Here is a 16,711-nt window from a genome sequence, read left to right as displayed (position 1 = left end):
GTCATAAGCTGTATGGGATTATCTCTCTTTGGCGTCATGTGACAGAATGTCAGTCTCAGACGTGCAGCGTTTACACTTCTGGACTGTCAGTGTGGTCGTTTTGCTCCACGCCTGCACAAATCAACCACATCGAGGTGAAAGATGGACACAGCTCGATGTTAGCAGACTTTAGTAAACCAGCTCCTCTCTGGTCTTACTGAGCGAAGGCCATGAAGAGGTCACACCCCAAACACGTCCTGTAAAAAAACAAAAACAACAGAGCTTGTTCGTGACTTTCAGCGTGACTCGAGGCGTGCTCGCAAAAGTCTGTGACGAGTCTGACACTGTTGTAAAGACTCACCTTTCAGCACACTCTCTTCACCAGATGCTCCTTTTTTCTTTTCCTGACCTTTGCCTGTGTGTGGTGGTTGCCCTGAGCAACTTCATACTGAGTTATGAATGTTAAACTTCACCACAACCTTCGGTGTCCATCACTTCCAAAGTGTAGCATTTTGAAAGCTGATGGTTCTTCTTTGATGCATGCATCATTTGTAAGCTGCTTCCTCGTGTTTGTCTCTGTGGTGTGAGTGTGAGTGGGCACAATAGTCTCCTTTTACGAGGCTAAATCGCCGTGGTAACTGACACCGAACACATCACCTGGTCAGGAGCTGGTGATGTGCAGAGCGAAGAACCAAGAGTCAACTGGATTGCAGTGTGACTGAAGCATGCATGGAATCATTTGGTGATTTAGAAGATGTGTAAATGTTTTTATAGTCTGATCTGCTGCTGGAAACCTGATCAATCAGATTAATTTCACTTTGATCGGCGACAAGCTGAAGTGATTTCCACGTCTTCTTTTTCAGGCTGTGGCACAGTTAGAAGACTTAACTTCAGGACTTTGTTTCTTTCCACCATCCTTTTTGTATTTTTGGTATCTGGATTGTTTTGAGGACCTTCTGTGTGAACCAGCTTTTTATTAGCACCTCGTGCTTGGGTTGATTTTTATGTTCATCCAGTTTGTTTCTTCTCCCGACCTTTATTAGGTTTTTTAGCCAAATGTTTTGTTCCACATTTTTATTTGTAGCTCTGTTTTTGTGTGTTGCGTTCTTCTGTCAGTTTAAACTCGTGAGATTCTTCCCAGACGCCTTAACGCCCACTCACATTCTGGGCCATCTGACTTCAGGAAATCACATGATAGGGTGGGGCCAGGTTTCACAATGAGCTTACCCGAAACTCTGGCTGATTGTGACCCACACCCGTTTTCACACCTCGGCTCATGTGGTTAGGTAGAGGATCATCAGGAAACTCCCACTGGGTTTAAATCTGGGACTCTCCACCAGTTGACCCTAGAGCTGAAGAAGCTTCTGGGATGAGAGGTGGAACATCTTCAAGCAACTTAAAGAAGTCCAGACACTTTTCTTTCCAAGCTCCTTAGACTGCGATGACCTGGATGACTGAGAACCTTCAGACATATTTGTGAACACTAAAAATTTGTTTTATTGTCTCAGGTGACAGAAAAGCATCAGCTACAGTCAGCTGTGAAGATTAGCAGAGATTAACTGAACACATCACCTTGATATTGCTGAGTCTTAATTTCATGTGTGAAATCTCTTAAACAGCACTGACGGAGCCGTTACAGGAAGCTGAGCTCTGTGGGTTCTCATCAGCTGCTGTGATGAAAGCTGAATTCTCCCGATACTAAACATGAAATGTGCCGCACCCTCACCCCGTCTTTTATAAGCTGACCCACAACACAGAGTCCAGGTGAGACACAGCGGCTCTGATGTGTAATACAAACCTTTCATTCTGTCTTTGCAGATACCCGCGGCAGCGATGGACAGAGTCAGCCTGCTGTGGCGTCTGAGGCGGCGGGCTCGCCGCGGCGTGCTCTGCATGACCTTCTTCTGCATCTCCATGGCTCTGCTCTACGCCATCTGTGCTGAAAACAGCGTGCCCGTCACCGACGCCATCTTTGGCGTCCGGGCACGAACCCGCGCGCAGCCTCATGCGCACAATGTCATCAAGGTGCGAAAAGTTTAACCACAACCGGAAACATTTCATTGAATAGTTTCTATTCAACCCACAGCAAAACTACATCAAGGAAAACAAAGTTTTAAATTCAGGTGAAAAATGAAATTTGGCAAGAAAACAAACAAACACGCACTGTGCAAAAGTCTTGAGCCACCCCTTGTTTCTAGATATTTTGCTTCCAAGCAGCCAGATGTTTTAAAGTGTTGTTCCTACACATAAGAACAACTTTTATTAGCAGACTGTCACAAAAACACATCATTTGTTCTCATTTCTTTGGTTAAATATCGAAAAGTCTCAAAGGCAATACTGTGTTCGCACCGACAAGCTGATTCCCAAACTCAGTGAGTGGAGGCCAGAAGAAGACGCAGCAGACCTAAAAACAACTACAGCTGAACAGTATCTGAAAGTCATGTCCTTAGAAGACCTGACACAGAACCACAGAGAAGCATCTGGCACGTCAGTCGGCGCTCTGCTATTCCCTGAACCAATCAGAAATAGCCTCAAGGCCAAAACCAGGGTTTAGTGGTCCAGCTTTCGTTCTCTCCATCGTCATATTTAAGGTGTTGCAGCTGCGCTCCAGCGAGAGGAAGCTACAGGCTCGATGCTTGAGCTGGTGTCAAGCACCACCTGAAAGTCTGCACCACTTCCTGAGGGGGAAGAAACGAACAGACTTGAGTTATTTTTGGTGAACCACAATAATGTTGATGCTGCTGATTCCCACAGGTGCTGCGAGGTGGAGCCAAGCCCATGTACACGGACCCTCAGAAGCTCCCGGGCGTCATCCCAGGCGACCCTCGCCGTCCGATCCCCATCCTGTCCTCGTCCAACCACAGCCACGAAGCCAGGGATTCGTCGTCGAAGCGGAAACAGCGGGAGCCCCCGGGGTTTTTCAGCCGGCTGCTGCCGCGCCCCTTCACGCGAGCGCTGGAGACCCTGTTCGGGGGCCGGCGGAAGGGCGAGCTGAGCGGCAGAGGCAGCGACGCCGAGTTCTTCGGGCCTAACGGGCTTTTGGGAGAGGTGTGGGACGACGAGATGTCCAGCAGCATGCTGGGGACCAGGATGAAGAAGGTGGTGCAGAACTACCAGGTGAGTCGTGGACCAGTGACGCAGCGTCTACAAGTTACATGCAGGCTAAGTCCAGATTTATATGGACTGACGCGCTCCTCCCTCCATGTTTCTGGTGTTTCTGTCAGGCGATGAACAAATACGGAGTCGAGCTGTCGGGCCCCGGCGGCGTCTCTGGCACGCCGAAGCTGAGCGGTCCCGAGCTTCTCTGCCAACTGAAGGACAAAGTAGAGGTCGCGACTTTGACCCCTGACCTCCAGCCCTTCTCCTTGCTGCCCTGGGCCACCCAGCTGCCTCCGCAGCAGCTGACCTCTGACCTCGGACCCTACAAGAGCTGTGCTGTGGTGTCATCGGCGGGTTCACTGCGCTACTCTGGGCTGGGCAAAGAGATCGGTGAGACATTTAACCCTTTAACCCTTTAAGACCTACCATAGAACCAAGTCCACCAGAGCTTATATTATATTTTTACCTGCTGTGGAGCCATTTTTGGGTGGCGTGCCCGCTCCGATCGGCTGTAAAGGGTTAAAGCCGGTCGGAGCGGGCATGCTCTGCTTTGCGTAACTATTTTTAAATCCCGGCAGCACTGCAACCACGTGAGCTAGCGCAATAATTTTTTTTGCATATGAAACCAGAGGAGTTGTACTTACATCTGATGCCATCAGCTTGTCCTCGGTCACAGTTTCCTTCCACATATAGCTTTGCAAAAACTGCATAAAAACATAACAAGAACATAATATTCCAGAAACACGCTTTGCCGATCCGATCAGCTGTTCATAACACTTCCTATGTCCATCAGCACGAACTATCGCATGTCCGCCATGACCTGCCCGAAACCGGAAGTGACGTCATTTTTGCGGAAATGTAGTTTTTTACCATCAGGGCCTCATGAGCCTATACTGGTGTTTTTAAAAGTTATGTTTGACTTTATGACTTTCTGTGTCGTTTCTGGGATGCTGAGGACTCATATTGCACTGCTGGAAATAGTTTATTTTGATGCATATGCTGCTTTTTTTGCAAATTTGCAGTATAATATTTATTTTCGTTTTTCCTGCAGTGTTTAAAAATTGGTGTATTTCAAAAATAAAATTATGAAGACACTCAAAATTAATTTCCTGTGGTGGGAAACTAGTTTGTGCAACTTTTTTGTATTTACAGTTTTGAGGGATAAGCCTCTTAAATTTCTCTAACTAGAAATATATGTTAAGAAAGCAAAAACTATTTAAATTTTTTTTGTAGTTTATTGCACTTTTTTGCAATTTATGTAATTACTATGCACTTAATGCAGACATATTATTAAAATCTGGGCTATAATGGTTGTATTGATGTATATCAACTTGAAATGCTCCCATAAATGGCTCCACAGCAGGTAAAAATATAATATAAGCTCTGGCGGACTTGGTTCTATGGTAGGTCTTAAAGGGTTAAATGTGGATTTGATGCTTTTGACTCCCAAAGTCTGGGATTTAAAAAGGACACGTCCCTCACATCTGGACAGTCCAGAGGATGAGACGATATTTCTCTGTCGAGAACCTCAGAGCTGCTCTTCTCCTCCCAGCATCAGCAGTGAGCAGCACGCGAAACATAAACAGCACGGTTCAAAGTGAGGTTTGGTGTAAGTGCTGAGCCCTGCTGCTCTCACACAGGATCGTTTTCGCTGTGTGAAAGTTGCAAAGCAAAGTTGCTCTCTGCAGCACACTGTCCCTGAACCACAGAGGAAGGATGTGTTTGAGCTGTTTTCTGCAGAAGTCTGGTAGCTCCAGAGTTTCTCACCCAGCATGTCTGCAAACACAGTTTGCTTGGTGCTCTGACTGAAGTGTGAGCTGCGTGCAGCGCCTGTATAACCAACTGCCGTGCTGGTGGGTGGAGGTTTGGTGGTCAGGATCATTTCTCTGTTGCTGGAGGATGATGTGCTGGCTGTTGGCATTAGCCATAAAAGGGTGGAGTGTCCCCTCTAAAGGCCCCTCGAGGCCCCAGGGCAGTCTGGGAACATCTTGCTGTTGCCTCAGAGGAGGCAGGAAGAGGAATGTCTGCTGCCCACACGGCCCGGACAAGCTGCAGGAAACGGGTGAATGGACAGACTGTCCAACTGAGACTAAGCTCCACCACTGTGGGACAGAACAAGTCAGCTGCTCTTTTCTTTTTCTGCTGTTTGTGTCCGAAAACGTGGAGGAGGCACAAAGTTAGTGTGAAAATAGGCTGAAAACACATTTAGGTGACCTCAGACTGCTTTAGATTCACCCAGTGTTCCTGCTGAAGTCAGCTCTTTATGTAATAACTGACTTTATCATCATCTTTTAAATTAAGTGTGTGTGTGTGTGTGTGTGTGTGTGTGTGTGTGTGTGTGTGTGTGTGTGTGTGTGTGTGTGTGTGTGTGTGTGTGTGTGTGTGTGTGTGTGTGTGTGTGTGTGTGTGTGTTCTTGGTTGATGAACAGAAAACGCGTCACTTCAGCGAATCACAAACTTTCACTTCTTCTTAACCGAATTAGTTTTCTCGTTTTTCAGACTCACATGAAGCTGTGCTGCGCTTCAACGCTGCGCCCACCACCGGGTACGAGAAGGACGTCGGGTCCAAAACCACCATCCGCCTCATCAACTCACAGGTGGGCACAGACACAGGTGGTGACAGCTGAGCTGAGAGGAAGTGCTTCACTGCAAACGAGACAGACGTGGTGATAATAAGACGAGAATCCAAAGATCGTCTGCGCGTTGATTTTTAATCTGCGGCCAGTTTTATACGATAATTTTCTCTGTCACACTTATTAACTTGTGTTCTTCTGATTGGTTGCCCCTCATAAGCAAAATATTTCAACAGTAGATCTGATTGAGATCCCCCTCTGTGACATCACAGAGATCCAAGAGGAGAAAAACTGTGTGAAACGAAGCGTTTAGGCTGATTTTGGCCTCATTGTTAGAAACCTGGGTGTCTAATATCAACACAACAATGTGACAGAAATAATGTTAATTGTTTTTATTTTTTAATAACTTTTCCATACAACACGTGCAGCTTTGTTATTTAAATCACTTTGTTTAGTGTGTGAGAGCGTTCGGCTCTCCGCCACAGTTTGGAGTAAAGTCGAGTTTGTAACGACGCTGCAGGCGATGGTCGCGCTGAAGAGGTCGAGTTTGCAGATGGGCTGTGGGCGTTTCAGTGCAGAGCAGCTGCCTGTGGCTGTTTTTAGATGCTTTTATGTGAGAACACCTCGCTGTGAGGATCTGCAGAATGCTTCTGAATACGGCAAAGTCAAAACTCGACTGAGTGGATTTGGATTAATCAGTAGAACCAGAGAATTTAGCTGCTCGGTTTTCACAGCTTTTCATTTTTAAAGAGTTTTAAAAGTCATGTTTTATTTATCAAAGCTTGAGAGACGCGGCTCGCTAAGCGACGTGTGTCAGTGTGCTTTTTCTCTGAATCTTTACAGGTGATGGCGTCTGATGACCACCGCTTCCTGTCCAGTTCTCTGTACAGCTCAGGTGTTCTGGTGGCCTGGGACCCCGCCCCCTTCTCTGCAGATCTCACAAAGGTGATGCGTTTGGATTTAAGCTAGAAGCTCTGTCACAACCAGCGTGCGTTTAATAACTTTTGTTAAATTGTTCAAATTAAGTGTAGAATTTTTGTCAAATAAGAGAAACATTTATTCAAGTTTTCCTCCTACGGCTCCGTCGGGTGCACATATTCATGCACACGCTTGTATTAATCAGTTTGTGGTTTCTTTGGACATTTGTGGATTTTAGACTAACATGGACGAGCACAGGTAAGCATGATGGTGTGTCTGACTGCAAGAATTCTGTTTGGAAAATGTCACGTTTGTGCAAAAACAGTGAAACATACAACATAACTTTGCTGTGCACACAGTCGATACCTGCATCTGTATTTGAGTCTAATAGGCCACGCCCCTAATAAATAAAATGTAAAGCTTTATGACGGGAAGATTCGCTCCAGGGCAAAGCCAAACATTTTAACACGAGTCTGTGGGGACTGGCTCACTGCTGGGACCTCTAGTGGACACTTGAGGGACTGCAGGTTGTGGCTCTTGCGCACTGGCTTCTTTTCAGAATCAGAATCGTCTTTATTGGCCAAGTATATGTGCCGACACATACAAGGCATTTGGTTCTGGTAGATGGAGGCTCTCAAGCACAGCAATGTAAATCACACACACACACGTGTCTATATACACACATTACACAAAGCTGTGTAAACCAACTATAAATAACCAATCTAAACTTATATACATAGAATACAGAAATGAGGTGGAATGAATACTACAGAATGTACATAAGGTGCAGTTGCATTCTGGCAGTGGGAGCAGTGTGACAGGTCAGCTGTTTAGGAGGGAGGTGGCGAGGGGAAAGAAACTGTTCCTGTGTCGGGTGGTCCTGGTCTGCAGGCTTTTCTCAGGAGCTTAAAGGTTGACATGATGAAGTGTTCCCCTCGTGGATGCACAGAGCGTGGAGCCGGTCTGACTCTGCGCTGCAGGGAAACTGAACGAGTCGTCAGTAAATCCAGTTACCAGCAGGAACAACTGCTGGTTCTCCAGCTTCAGAAGCCGTTTCTCTGATGCATAATTCATGTGTTTATCCTGAGAGGACACGTCTACCACTACACAGGATTTCTTCTGCTCTTTGTTTTTATTCCTGGACTCCACTCGAGTAACCTGGCACGATTAAAACCCAGTGGACAAAAGACGTCATTTATCTTGTGCTGCTCCTTTATGCAGCCCAGCTGGTCTGCTCTGAATGCATCTTGTCTGTTGTCCCTTTAAATGGAGACTCTTTCGTTACTGGAAGCTGCATAAAGGACAACTCTGACATTTAGGCCTCAGTCCAGCAGTGGGACTGAAAGATTTGCACATGAAGGACACTCCAAACAGCGGGGGGGCCCTGGCCCTTCTTTTCCTCTCCGAAGCCGCCGCCCCCTACATTATCTCTGCAGCCTTTATGTGGTAGAAAAGTCATGATCCCAGTGAGATTCTCAGGGTCTGAGCTTTTAAGTTTCTGGTTTATTTGAGCTGCTGTTTTCAGTATTTTTGTGATGTTTGTATTTATGCAGTTTATCAGTTCCTCTCACGTCTTTGTTCCCCTGTTTTCAGTTATGGTTGCTCACTTTCTGTTCTAAAACATCCCTCGGTCACTAACTAGTTAACGTCCTGTTTCTGCAGCCTGCACAGAGCGTCTCCCTGATAACTCAGTCAAAGGGAAGCATCAGTAAAACAAAGACTGAAGCAGCAGGATTGGTGCTGATACTGAATGTATTTTGAGGTGTCAGTTAAAACTCATACCTGTATGCCCCTCCTCCCCCGCAGTGGTTCAACAGGACTGATTACCCCATCTTCGCCCAGTACCAGAGGTACAGGAGGCTCCACCCTCTGCAGCCCTTCTACATCCTGCATCCTCGCTTTGAGTGGCAGATCTGGCAGCGAATACAGGACAACATGGCCGAGCCCATCCAGAAGAACCCGCCCTCCTCCGGCATGCTCGGTATGGTTTTCTCTCACTTCCTGTTTATGCTACAAACTGCCTTCATAACACACGTGGGGCAGAAATCTGAAACAAAACATTTACTGAATACTCGTTAAAATATAAACTCAGAGGTCACTAATGTTCAAGTCCTGTGTGCGGTTAGATATCAGATGTTTGTGTCTGCGACCTGATTGGCTGCATTGATCGTGTGTTGTTTGTTTTCTGTAAATGTCTCCTGGTCCAATCACGATCTTCTGAAAGAACGTTTGTGTGACAGCTGCTTATTGGTCCAGGCCGATCCGCTGATCGATGAGGCATCATCCGCCTCACTCCTTTGATCTCTCTGCACCGCCCGTCTCAGCCTTCAGCTTCACCTCAGAGTCTGCGCACCAGGCGAACTCTGCAGGAGCGATAATGAGGCGCCCAGCGATGTGACATCGCCGGCGTGCGCTGAGGGCGGAGAACAGCGAGCATAATGACACAGAACGAACAAAGACTGAAATCTACTTCAGGAAACTTTGCCCTCTTCATGACGCTGTCGTTAGAGTGTCATGTGACGAACCGACACACGTTTGTTTTTTCCTGGCTTCTTTTTTTGGTACTTTTAATTTATAGAAACGACTCCGCAGGCTGCAGCAAAAACATTTCCTTTGGTTTTAGGGGTGAAACGTCCCTTTAAGGTTGAACGCATATATATACAAACTCCTCTGTGTCTTCTGTCAGTTGTCTTCCTGTTTTATTTTGAAAGTCTGTTCCTCGTGGTGTTTTGAGTGAGTTCCGCCGTACCTGCCGGGAGTCTTTTTACTCCTCGTCCTTCCCCTCAGTCTCAGTTTGGTTTCTTTGTAGCCGAGGACGACTCTTGATTTTCATATTTCTCTCCTCCAACGTCTTCCGTTCATGTCACGAGTTTCACAAATGCAGGATCTGATTTGTAACTGGAGCTCCGCCTCCTTTGGTGTCTGATATTAGAGCCTCAGTTCATTATAAACATCTCTCCTCCAGGATCATCAGACAGGAAGTAGATCTGTTACACAGAGGTGATTATACAGTGGGGCAAAAAAGTATTTAGTCAGCCACCGATTGTGCAAGTTCCCCCACTTAAAATGATGACAGAGGTCAGTAATTTGCACCAGAGGTACACTTCAACTGTGAGAGACAGAATGTGAAAAAAAACCCATGAATCCACATGGTAGGATTTGTAAAGAATTTATTTGTAAATCAGGGTGGAAAATAAGTATTTGGTCACCTCAAACAAGGAAAATCTCTGGCTCTCACAGACCTGTAACGTCTTCTGTAAGAAGCTTTTCTGTCCCCCACTCGTTACCTGTATGAATGGCACCTGTTTGAACTCATCATCTGTATAAAAGACACCTGTCCACAGCCTCAAACAGTCAGACTCCAAACTCCGCCATGGCCAAGACCAAAGAGCTTTCGAAGGACACCAGGAAAAGTATTGTAGACCTGCACCAGACTGGGAAGAGTGAATCTACAATAGGCAAGCAGCTTGGTGTGAAAAAATCAACTGTGGGAGCAATCATCAGAAAATGGAAGACATACAAGTCCACTGATAATCTCCCTCGATCTGGGGCTCCACGCAAGATCTCATCCCGTGGGGTCAAAATGATCATGAGAACGGTGAGCAAAGATCCCAGAACCACACGGGGGGACCTGGTGAATGACCTGCAGAGAGCTGGGACCAAAGTAACAAAGGTCACCATCAGTAACACACTACAACGGCAGGGAATCAAATCCCGCAGTGCCAGACGTGTTCCGCTGCTGAAGCCAGTGCATGTCCAGGCCAGTCTGAAGTTTGCCAGAGAGCACATGGATGATACAGCAGAGGATTGGGAGAATGTCATGTGGTCAGATGAAACCAAAGTAGAACTTTTTGGTATAAACTCAACTCGTCGTGTTTGGAGGAAGAAGAATACTGAGTTGCATCCCAAGAACACCATACCTACTGTGAAGCATGGGGGTGGAAACATCATGCTATGGGGCTGTTTTTCTGCCAAGGGGACAGGACGACTGATCCGTGTTAAGGACAGAATGAATGGGGCCATGTATGGTGAGATTTTGAGCCAAAACCTCCTTCCATCAGTGAGAACTTTGAAGATGAAACGAGGCTGGGTCTTCCAACATGACAATGATCCAAAACACACCGCCCGGGCAACAAAGGAGTGGCTCCGTAAGAAGCATTTGAAAGTCCTGGAGTGGCCTAGCCAGTCTCCAGACCTCAACCCCATAGAAAATCTGTGGCGGGAGTTGAAAGTCCGTGTTGCTCGGCGACAGCCCCAAAACATCACTGCTCTCGAGAAGATCTGCATGGAGGAATGGGCCAAAATACCAGCTACTGTGTGTGCAAACCTGGTAAAGACCTATAGTAAACGTTTGACCTCTGTTATTGCCAACAAAGGTTATGTTACAAAGTATTGAGTTGTATTTTTGTTATTGACCAAATACTTATTTTCCACCCTGATTTACGAATAAATTCTTTACAAATCCTACCATGTGGATTCATGGATTTTTTTTTCACATTCTGTCTCTCACAGTTGAAGTGTACCTCTGGTGCAAATTACTGACCTCTGTCATCATTTTAGGTGGGGGAACTTGCACAATCGGTGGCTGACTAAATACTTTTTTGCCCCACTGTATGTAATGAGAAGGTTGTTTCTGCAGCATGTGTGCGGGCCGTGGAGGACGTGAACATGTTGGCGGACCTACAGTGCGTAGGCAGCTGTGCTGTTCATTACACAACTGAGGACAAAGCTGTGGGCTGGATGAAGAACACATGAAGGCTTCATGTTTGTAGATGTTGCTCCAAAGTGAGGATCAGTCCTAACCAGCGCTGGGCCACATGGGCAGAAATGATATCTTCATATATTTAGTCTGAAAGACGTCTTTGTTTCCAGGATTTCAAAAGAAATCATTTTCACTCAGTTGGGAATATTCTGTGTCAGGTTTCATGTCCTCCTGTGACCTTCTGTGGTTCTGGTTATTCGATTTTATTTGATTTATATAAGCACAACAGAGGAAGCACCAAACTGTCTGAAAAGCTCTGCAAAGTGTCCTCATGCCCTCTGCTTCCTGTCCAGGCACCGTCCTGATGATGTCGCTGTGCGAGGTGGTGCACGTGTACGAGTTCCTGCCGTCCCGGAGGAAGACGGAGCTCTGCCATTACTACCAGCGTTTCTACGACGCCGCCTGCACGCTGGGCGCCTACCACCCGCTGCTGTACGAGAAGAACCTGGTTAAGCGCATGAACCAGGGCTCCGACCGCGACATCTACACCAGCGGACGCGTCACGCTGCCCGGCTTCAGGAAGCTGAACTGCAGCCAGACTGCTGGAGGAGACCGCTGACTGCATCAACGCACAAATCTGAGTCCTGCATGAAGATGAGCCGACGCATGCAAACCTCATCCTCACTACCGAACCACAAAGAGCGCTCTATAAATATTTCATGCTGTTAACACACACTGGAGTCCGACCAGCTCATACATGTGCTGCTGTACACACATCCCTGTGAGGTCATTGACGTGTGATCACTGGATGCTTCTTAGTTGCCCAAATTTTGATGCTCATGTTGACCTTAGAGGATAATTCTGGTGGTTTTCAAGCAATCTCAGTGATTGCCTTTAACTCAGGGGTGGGGAACTCCAGGCCTCAGGGGCCGGCGTCCTGCGGGTTTTAGATCTCACCCTGGGCCAACACACCTGAATCACATGATTAGTTCATTGATAGGCCTCTGGAGAACTTCAAGACATGATGAGGTCATTTAACCACTTAGATCAGCTGTGTTGGATCAAGAACACATAACCTGCAGGACACCGGCCCTCGAGGCCTGGAGTTTCCCACCACTGCTATAACTGCGAGGTGGAGAGCGTATGAGTGAGTGACAGACCACCAAAAATGTCCTCTGATCAAAAAGTGCATATTAATATTTTCCAGGACAGATTCCCTGACATCCAGCCTGTTTTGAGGGGTCCAAAATCATTTCTTCCTGAAGTTAAAAAGCAGATAAAATCCAAAATTTAGCAAACTGGGTCATAAATATCAGTCGTGCGCAGGTCCAGCGACACCGTCTCTGCTTGTGTGTTTGTGTTCTGGTTTCTTGTTCAGGCAGCAGGAGGCCGCTGTGCCTCTGTGTGATTACATACATGATGCTTACACACCTCACTGAACCCGTTTATTGAAGAAGATACTGCCTGCAGATGAGTTTACTTCTAACTTAACCCAAAAGGTCACTTCGTAGGTTTTTTACACACTTTGTGAGTCCTGCCATTTCCAGTAATCTTTTTGTAATCCTCACGTAGTGTAAATATTATGAGAGTATTATAGGAGGAGGGTCTTTACTGTGATATCAGCATTTGATTTTTCTCCAACGTAAAAGCCCCACTCGGTTTATATGGACATGCTAACTGATATTTTATTTGTAGTATTTGTTTCTTCAGTCCGTGACACACTGAGCTCGTGGCAAAAACATGACACAAAATCCAAACTTATACAGGGTGGGCCGTTTCTATGGATACACCGTAATAACATGGGAATGGTTGGTGATATTAAAGTCCTGTTTGTGGCACATTAGTATATGTGAGGGGGCAAACTCCTCAAGATGGACGGTGGCCATTTAGAAGTCGGCCATCTTGGATACAACGTTTGTTTTTTCAATAGGAAGAGGGCCATGTGACACATCACACTTATTGGTAATGTCACAAGAACAACAATGGTGTGCTTGGTTTCAACGTAACTTTATTCTTTCATGAGTTATTTACAAGTTTCTGACCACTTATAAAATGTGTTCAATGTGCTGCCCATTGTGTTGGATTGTCAGTGCAACCCTCTTCTCCCACTCTTCACTCACTGATAGCAACACCAAAAGTTGTATCCAAGATGGCCGACTTCTAAATGGCCACCATGGTCACCGCCCATCTTGAGGAGTTTGCCCCCTCACATATACTAATGTGCCACAAACAGGACTTTAGTATCACCAACCATTCCCATGTTATTACGCTGTATCCATATCCCTGTAGTTTAACAGTGTCTGTAACGTGTTGGGGAAAAAATGCACTGTGAACAAAATGAAGTGGACATGTAGCCACGATGAGCTGGTCCTGATGCTTCTAAACAAGAAAGGGAAACTTCTCAGAAGAAGACAACAGCAGGGGGGATGTGCTGGCCTGATCCAGGACTTTATCACGACCGTGGATATTTCAGGATGTTTGAGCTCTTGTTGGCAGAGTGTGGACCTCATCTCAGGGTGCAGAGAAATCATTTAACAGAGCTGATGGTCCCAGAGCAGCATGTAGCTGTGCGTCTGATGTACAACAGTTTTATTTTACTATTTGTGTATTCAGTAACAGTGCACGCTTTGAGCTACAAACGCTTGATGCAGAAGCAGAGTTCTGATTGGTCTGATCAGCTGATTTGAATCGTAAAAATTGAGCATGGCTCGAAAAAATTAATCCACTGAAATCATTGGCTCTGTGTTTTCGAAGAGCAGGTGAGTCTGGCAGTTTCCACCAAAACAGTTAGTTAGTGTGGCTGAGCCTAAACGTACACCGCTGCTTACACTGGTGTAAAACTGTGTTTCACATAAAGTACACGTATTGTTGCTGTTTGCAGACAAACACCCTCCAATTAAACAACCAGCAAACTAGCAACAAACTGAAAAACTGACATTTATGTCTTCCATAAAAAACGGTTCTTGCTAATGGTACTACCGCAAATCAGAATTGATTCAGAATTATGTGAGGCTTTAGGTTTTTTAGCTAATCTTGAAAATATAAAGTGCAGGTATAGCTAAGGTAGAAGATTACAAATATTACTTTCATATAGTTTACACACAAGCAGTTTCTACCTTATTAACAAGCAGCTAACACTACTAGCATAAAAGACAAGGGGTTGGTAGCGCTGTGTCTTTCTAGAATTATCAAAAATGTTAATTAGTTTATATATAAGGTGAGCATTCTCACTTCAGGACATTTAAGGGCATTTCATTTAATTTGCAGTTCAATATAACATTTTAAGAAGTCACTAAATGTCCAAAACGTCTTCGAGTCTTTAAGCTAATTTAAGCAATTTTAATGCAATATTGAGTATTTTATTTAACAAATTGCATTATAAGAGTTCCATATAATGCTCCTTGTGTCATTTGCACTAATTATTGCCTGCTGGTTTGTATTTATGCTGGATTTTGTGCAGAAAATGTTTGGCTTAAATGATTTTAACTTAAGTATGTAAACCGAGTTTTTCTCACTAGCTTTAAGGCTACTGGAGAGTCTGCTGAGTGGTCATTTAGCTTAGTTATCTTACCTATGAACTGATGGCAATTTCTTCTTTACTTTTCTTTACTGTAACATCTGTATGAATGCTCCATTCTCAGTGTTATCACAGTAAAGATCAGCCTCGGGAGGATTTTTGACTTAATCTCTTAATACAGATGAATGTTTAAAACCAGTTTTCCCTAAACTAGTGTTGTAACAACGAGAAAATATCAACAAAATAAATCTCTGAAAAAATAGAGAAAATATCCGCATGGCACTAACGCAGCTCCTTATTTTCAATGCTAACTACAGTTCACTGTACAACGTGTTATTCGCTAGCTTCATATTTTCGTTCTTTGATTCTCGCTACAGTAGCTATGCATGGTTCACAATCTTTATGCAGACCCCCTCCCCCCAACAGCCTACTCTTGTCTGATTGGTCAGGTGGGGTGCAGGTATTCAAACAAATAAATATATATCACATAAAATACAGAAAAGCTAATAGATCCCCTTGAAATATACGACTAGCTGGGCTAGTTAGCATTTATCAGGATGAGGTTAACCGATGGTGATTTTTCCTCTGTTATAATCAGATGTAGCTCAAATTTTATGTAGTATTTCATATACTACGATGTTATATTGTATATGTGAATACATGAAACATGCAAAAGTGGGGAAATCAGCTGTAGCAAACTTAATCGCACCAGCTAGCTTTAATTAGCCACGATGCAGACACATTTTTAGATGCTGTTATTTTATTTTTTCACATAAAACACACTTCTCTGCTGTAACAAGTACAAGTTTAGTAACGTGTAATAAGTGCTTTTTAACTATGATACATGCTAACACAGCTAATTTAATCCTGAAGCAGAACGACTCGGAGCTCGAGCAAAGTCGTCAAGAACAAAAATGACTCTGCTGTTGTGTTCTGGTCACTTCCGTTTCATGCTTACCAAGACTTCATTGTTTAGTCATGAGTCACACACTTGAATAATTGATGTCATTGCATTTCAGAGCAAAGCTATGAGAACATTTCCTCCCTATGCAGTCTTGTCTCTGTGTACATTCATGTGAAGCCTTTTGATATTCTGTTATTTCAGCTTACAGATGCACTTTTTCCTCTGCTTTGCCTTCATCCTCTTCTGTTTCTGGGAGGATTGGTTAAATGTTGTGTACTTAGATTTAATTTCTTTATTTTTTTCTTTGCCGTCTTGTAACTTAATATCAGACTAAAAATGTGCAGAGTTCTAGAAGCATGCAGCTGATCTGTCTTTGAGATGATTTGATTTGTTTGATCCTTTTCTGTGATATTTTCTAATGCTCAGCTCTACCTTCTGTTCCTGTTTGAAATATTTTTTTTTAATTAATTGTAAAAAAAATAAATATGATAAACTGTAAATTCCAAATGTATTTATTAATTGTTCCTAAAAGATGCACAAGTCTAATTGTTGGCTGACATTTTGTAGACTTGTGAGTGAAATCTGGCTTTGACTCCAGTTCCACAGGGATTTGTACTCGAGCTGCTTTCCACAGTCCAAAGAAGTGAAGGTGAGTGTGATGGGTCAACTGTCTCTCTGTTAGCTCTGCATGTTCAGGTTTACCCCACCTTGAGAGCACATTCTCACTGGTAGAGTTCAGTACGTAATCTACGTTCAGTATAATAATTAATAAGTGCAGTTATTTTCATATCAAAGAAAAAAGTGAACATGTAGATGTTGGGTGCCAGCTCACAAAAGTATATCAAATTTAACCTCGGGTCAGTGGCCCCAGGGCAGCTGTGGCTACAATGTAGCTGCCATCACCAGTGTGTGTGAATGACTGAATGTAGTGTAAAGTGCTTTGGGGTCCATAGGGACTAAGTAAAGCGCTATACAAATGCAGGCCATTCACCATTTTAACACTTACAGCGGCCTTTTTT

The 16,711-nt window shown here is 44.6% G+C and overlaps 1 protein-coding gene across 3 annotated transcripts in view; it reads left to right on the top strand.

The window, feature by feature from the left end:
- The window catches only part of st6gal1 (ST6 beta-galactosamide alpha-2,6-sialyltranferase 1), a 39,664-nt gene extending 23,465 nt beyond the window's left edge, over window positions 1-16,199 (top strand). For 2 of the 3 annotated variants that reach the window (XM_080867916.1, XM_080867917.1), the window contains 7 exons: window positions 1,798-2,004; window positions 2,734-3,096; window positions 3,204-3,468; window positions 5,578-5,675; window positions 6,495-6,596; window positions 8,376-8,550; window positions 11,625-16,199. In XM_080867916.1, coding sequence (XP_080724042.1) covers window positions 1,798-2,004; window positions 2,734-3,096; window positions 3,204-3,468; window positions 5,578-5,675; window positions 6,495-6,596; window positions 8,376-8,550; window positions 11,625-11,890 — 1,476 coding nt within the window. In that variant the 3' untranslated portion in view covers window positions 11,891-16,199. The remainder of the gene's footprint in view (window positions 1-1,797; window positions 2,005-2,733; window positions 3,097-3,203; window positions 3,469-5,577; window positions 5,676-6,494; window positions 6,597-8,375; window positions 8,551-11,624) is intronic. The other variant, XR_013969980.1, reaches the window with a different exon arrangement.
- Window positions 16,200-16,711: the final 512 nt, after the last annotated feature.

This window comes from Rhamphochromis sp. 'chilingali' (genome assembly GCF_963969265.1).
Source record: "Rhamphochromis sp. 'chilingali' genome assembly, chromosome: 19".
Classification (NCBI taxonomy): Eukaryota; Metazoa; Chordata; class Actinopteri; order Cichliformes; family Cichlidae; genus Rhamphochromis; species Rhamphochromis sp. 'chilingali'.
Note: the sequence above shows the minus strand (reverse complement) of the source record. Positions and strands in the feature narration are given on the sequence as shown.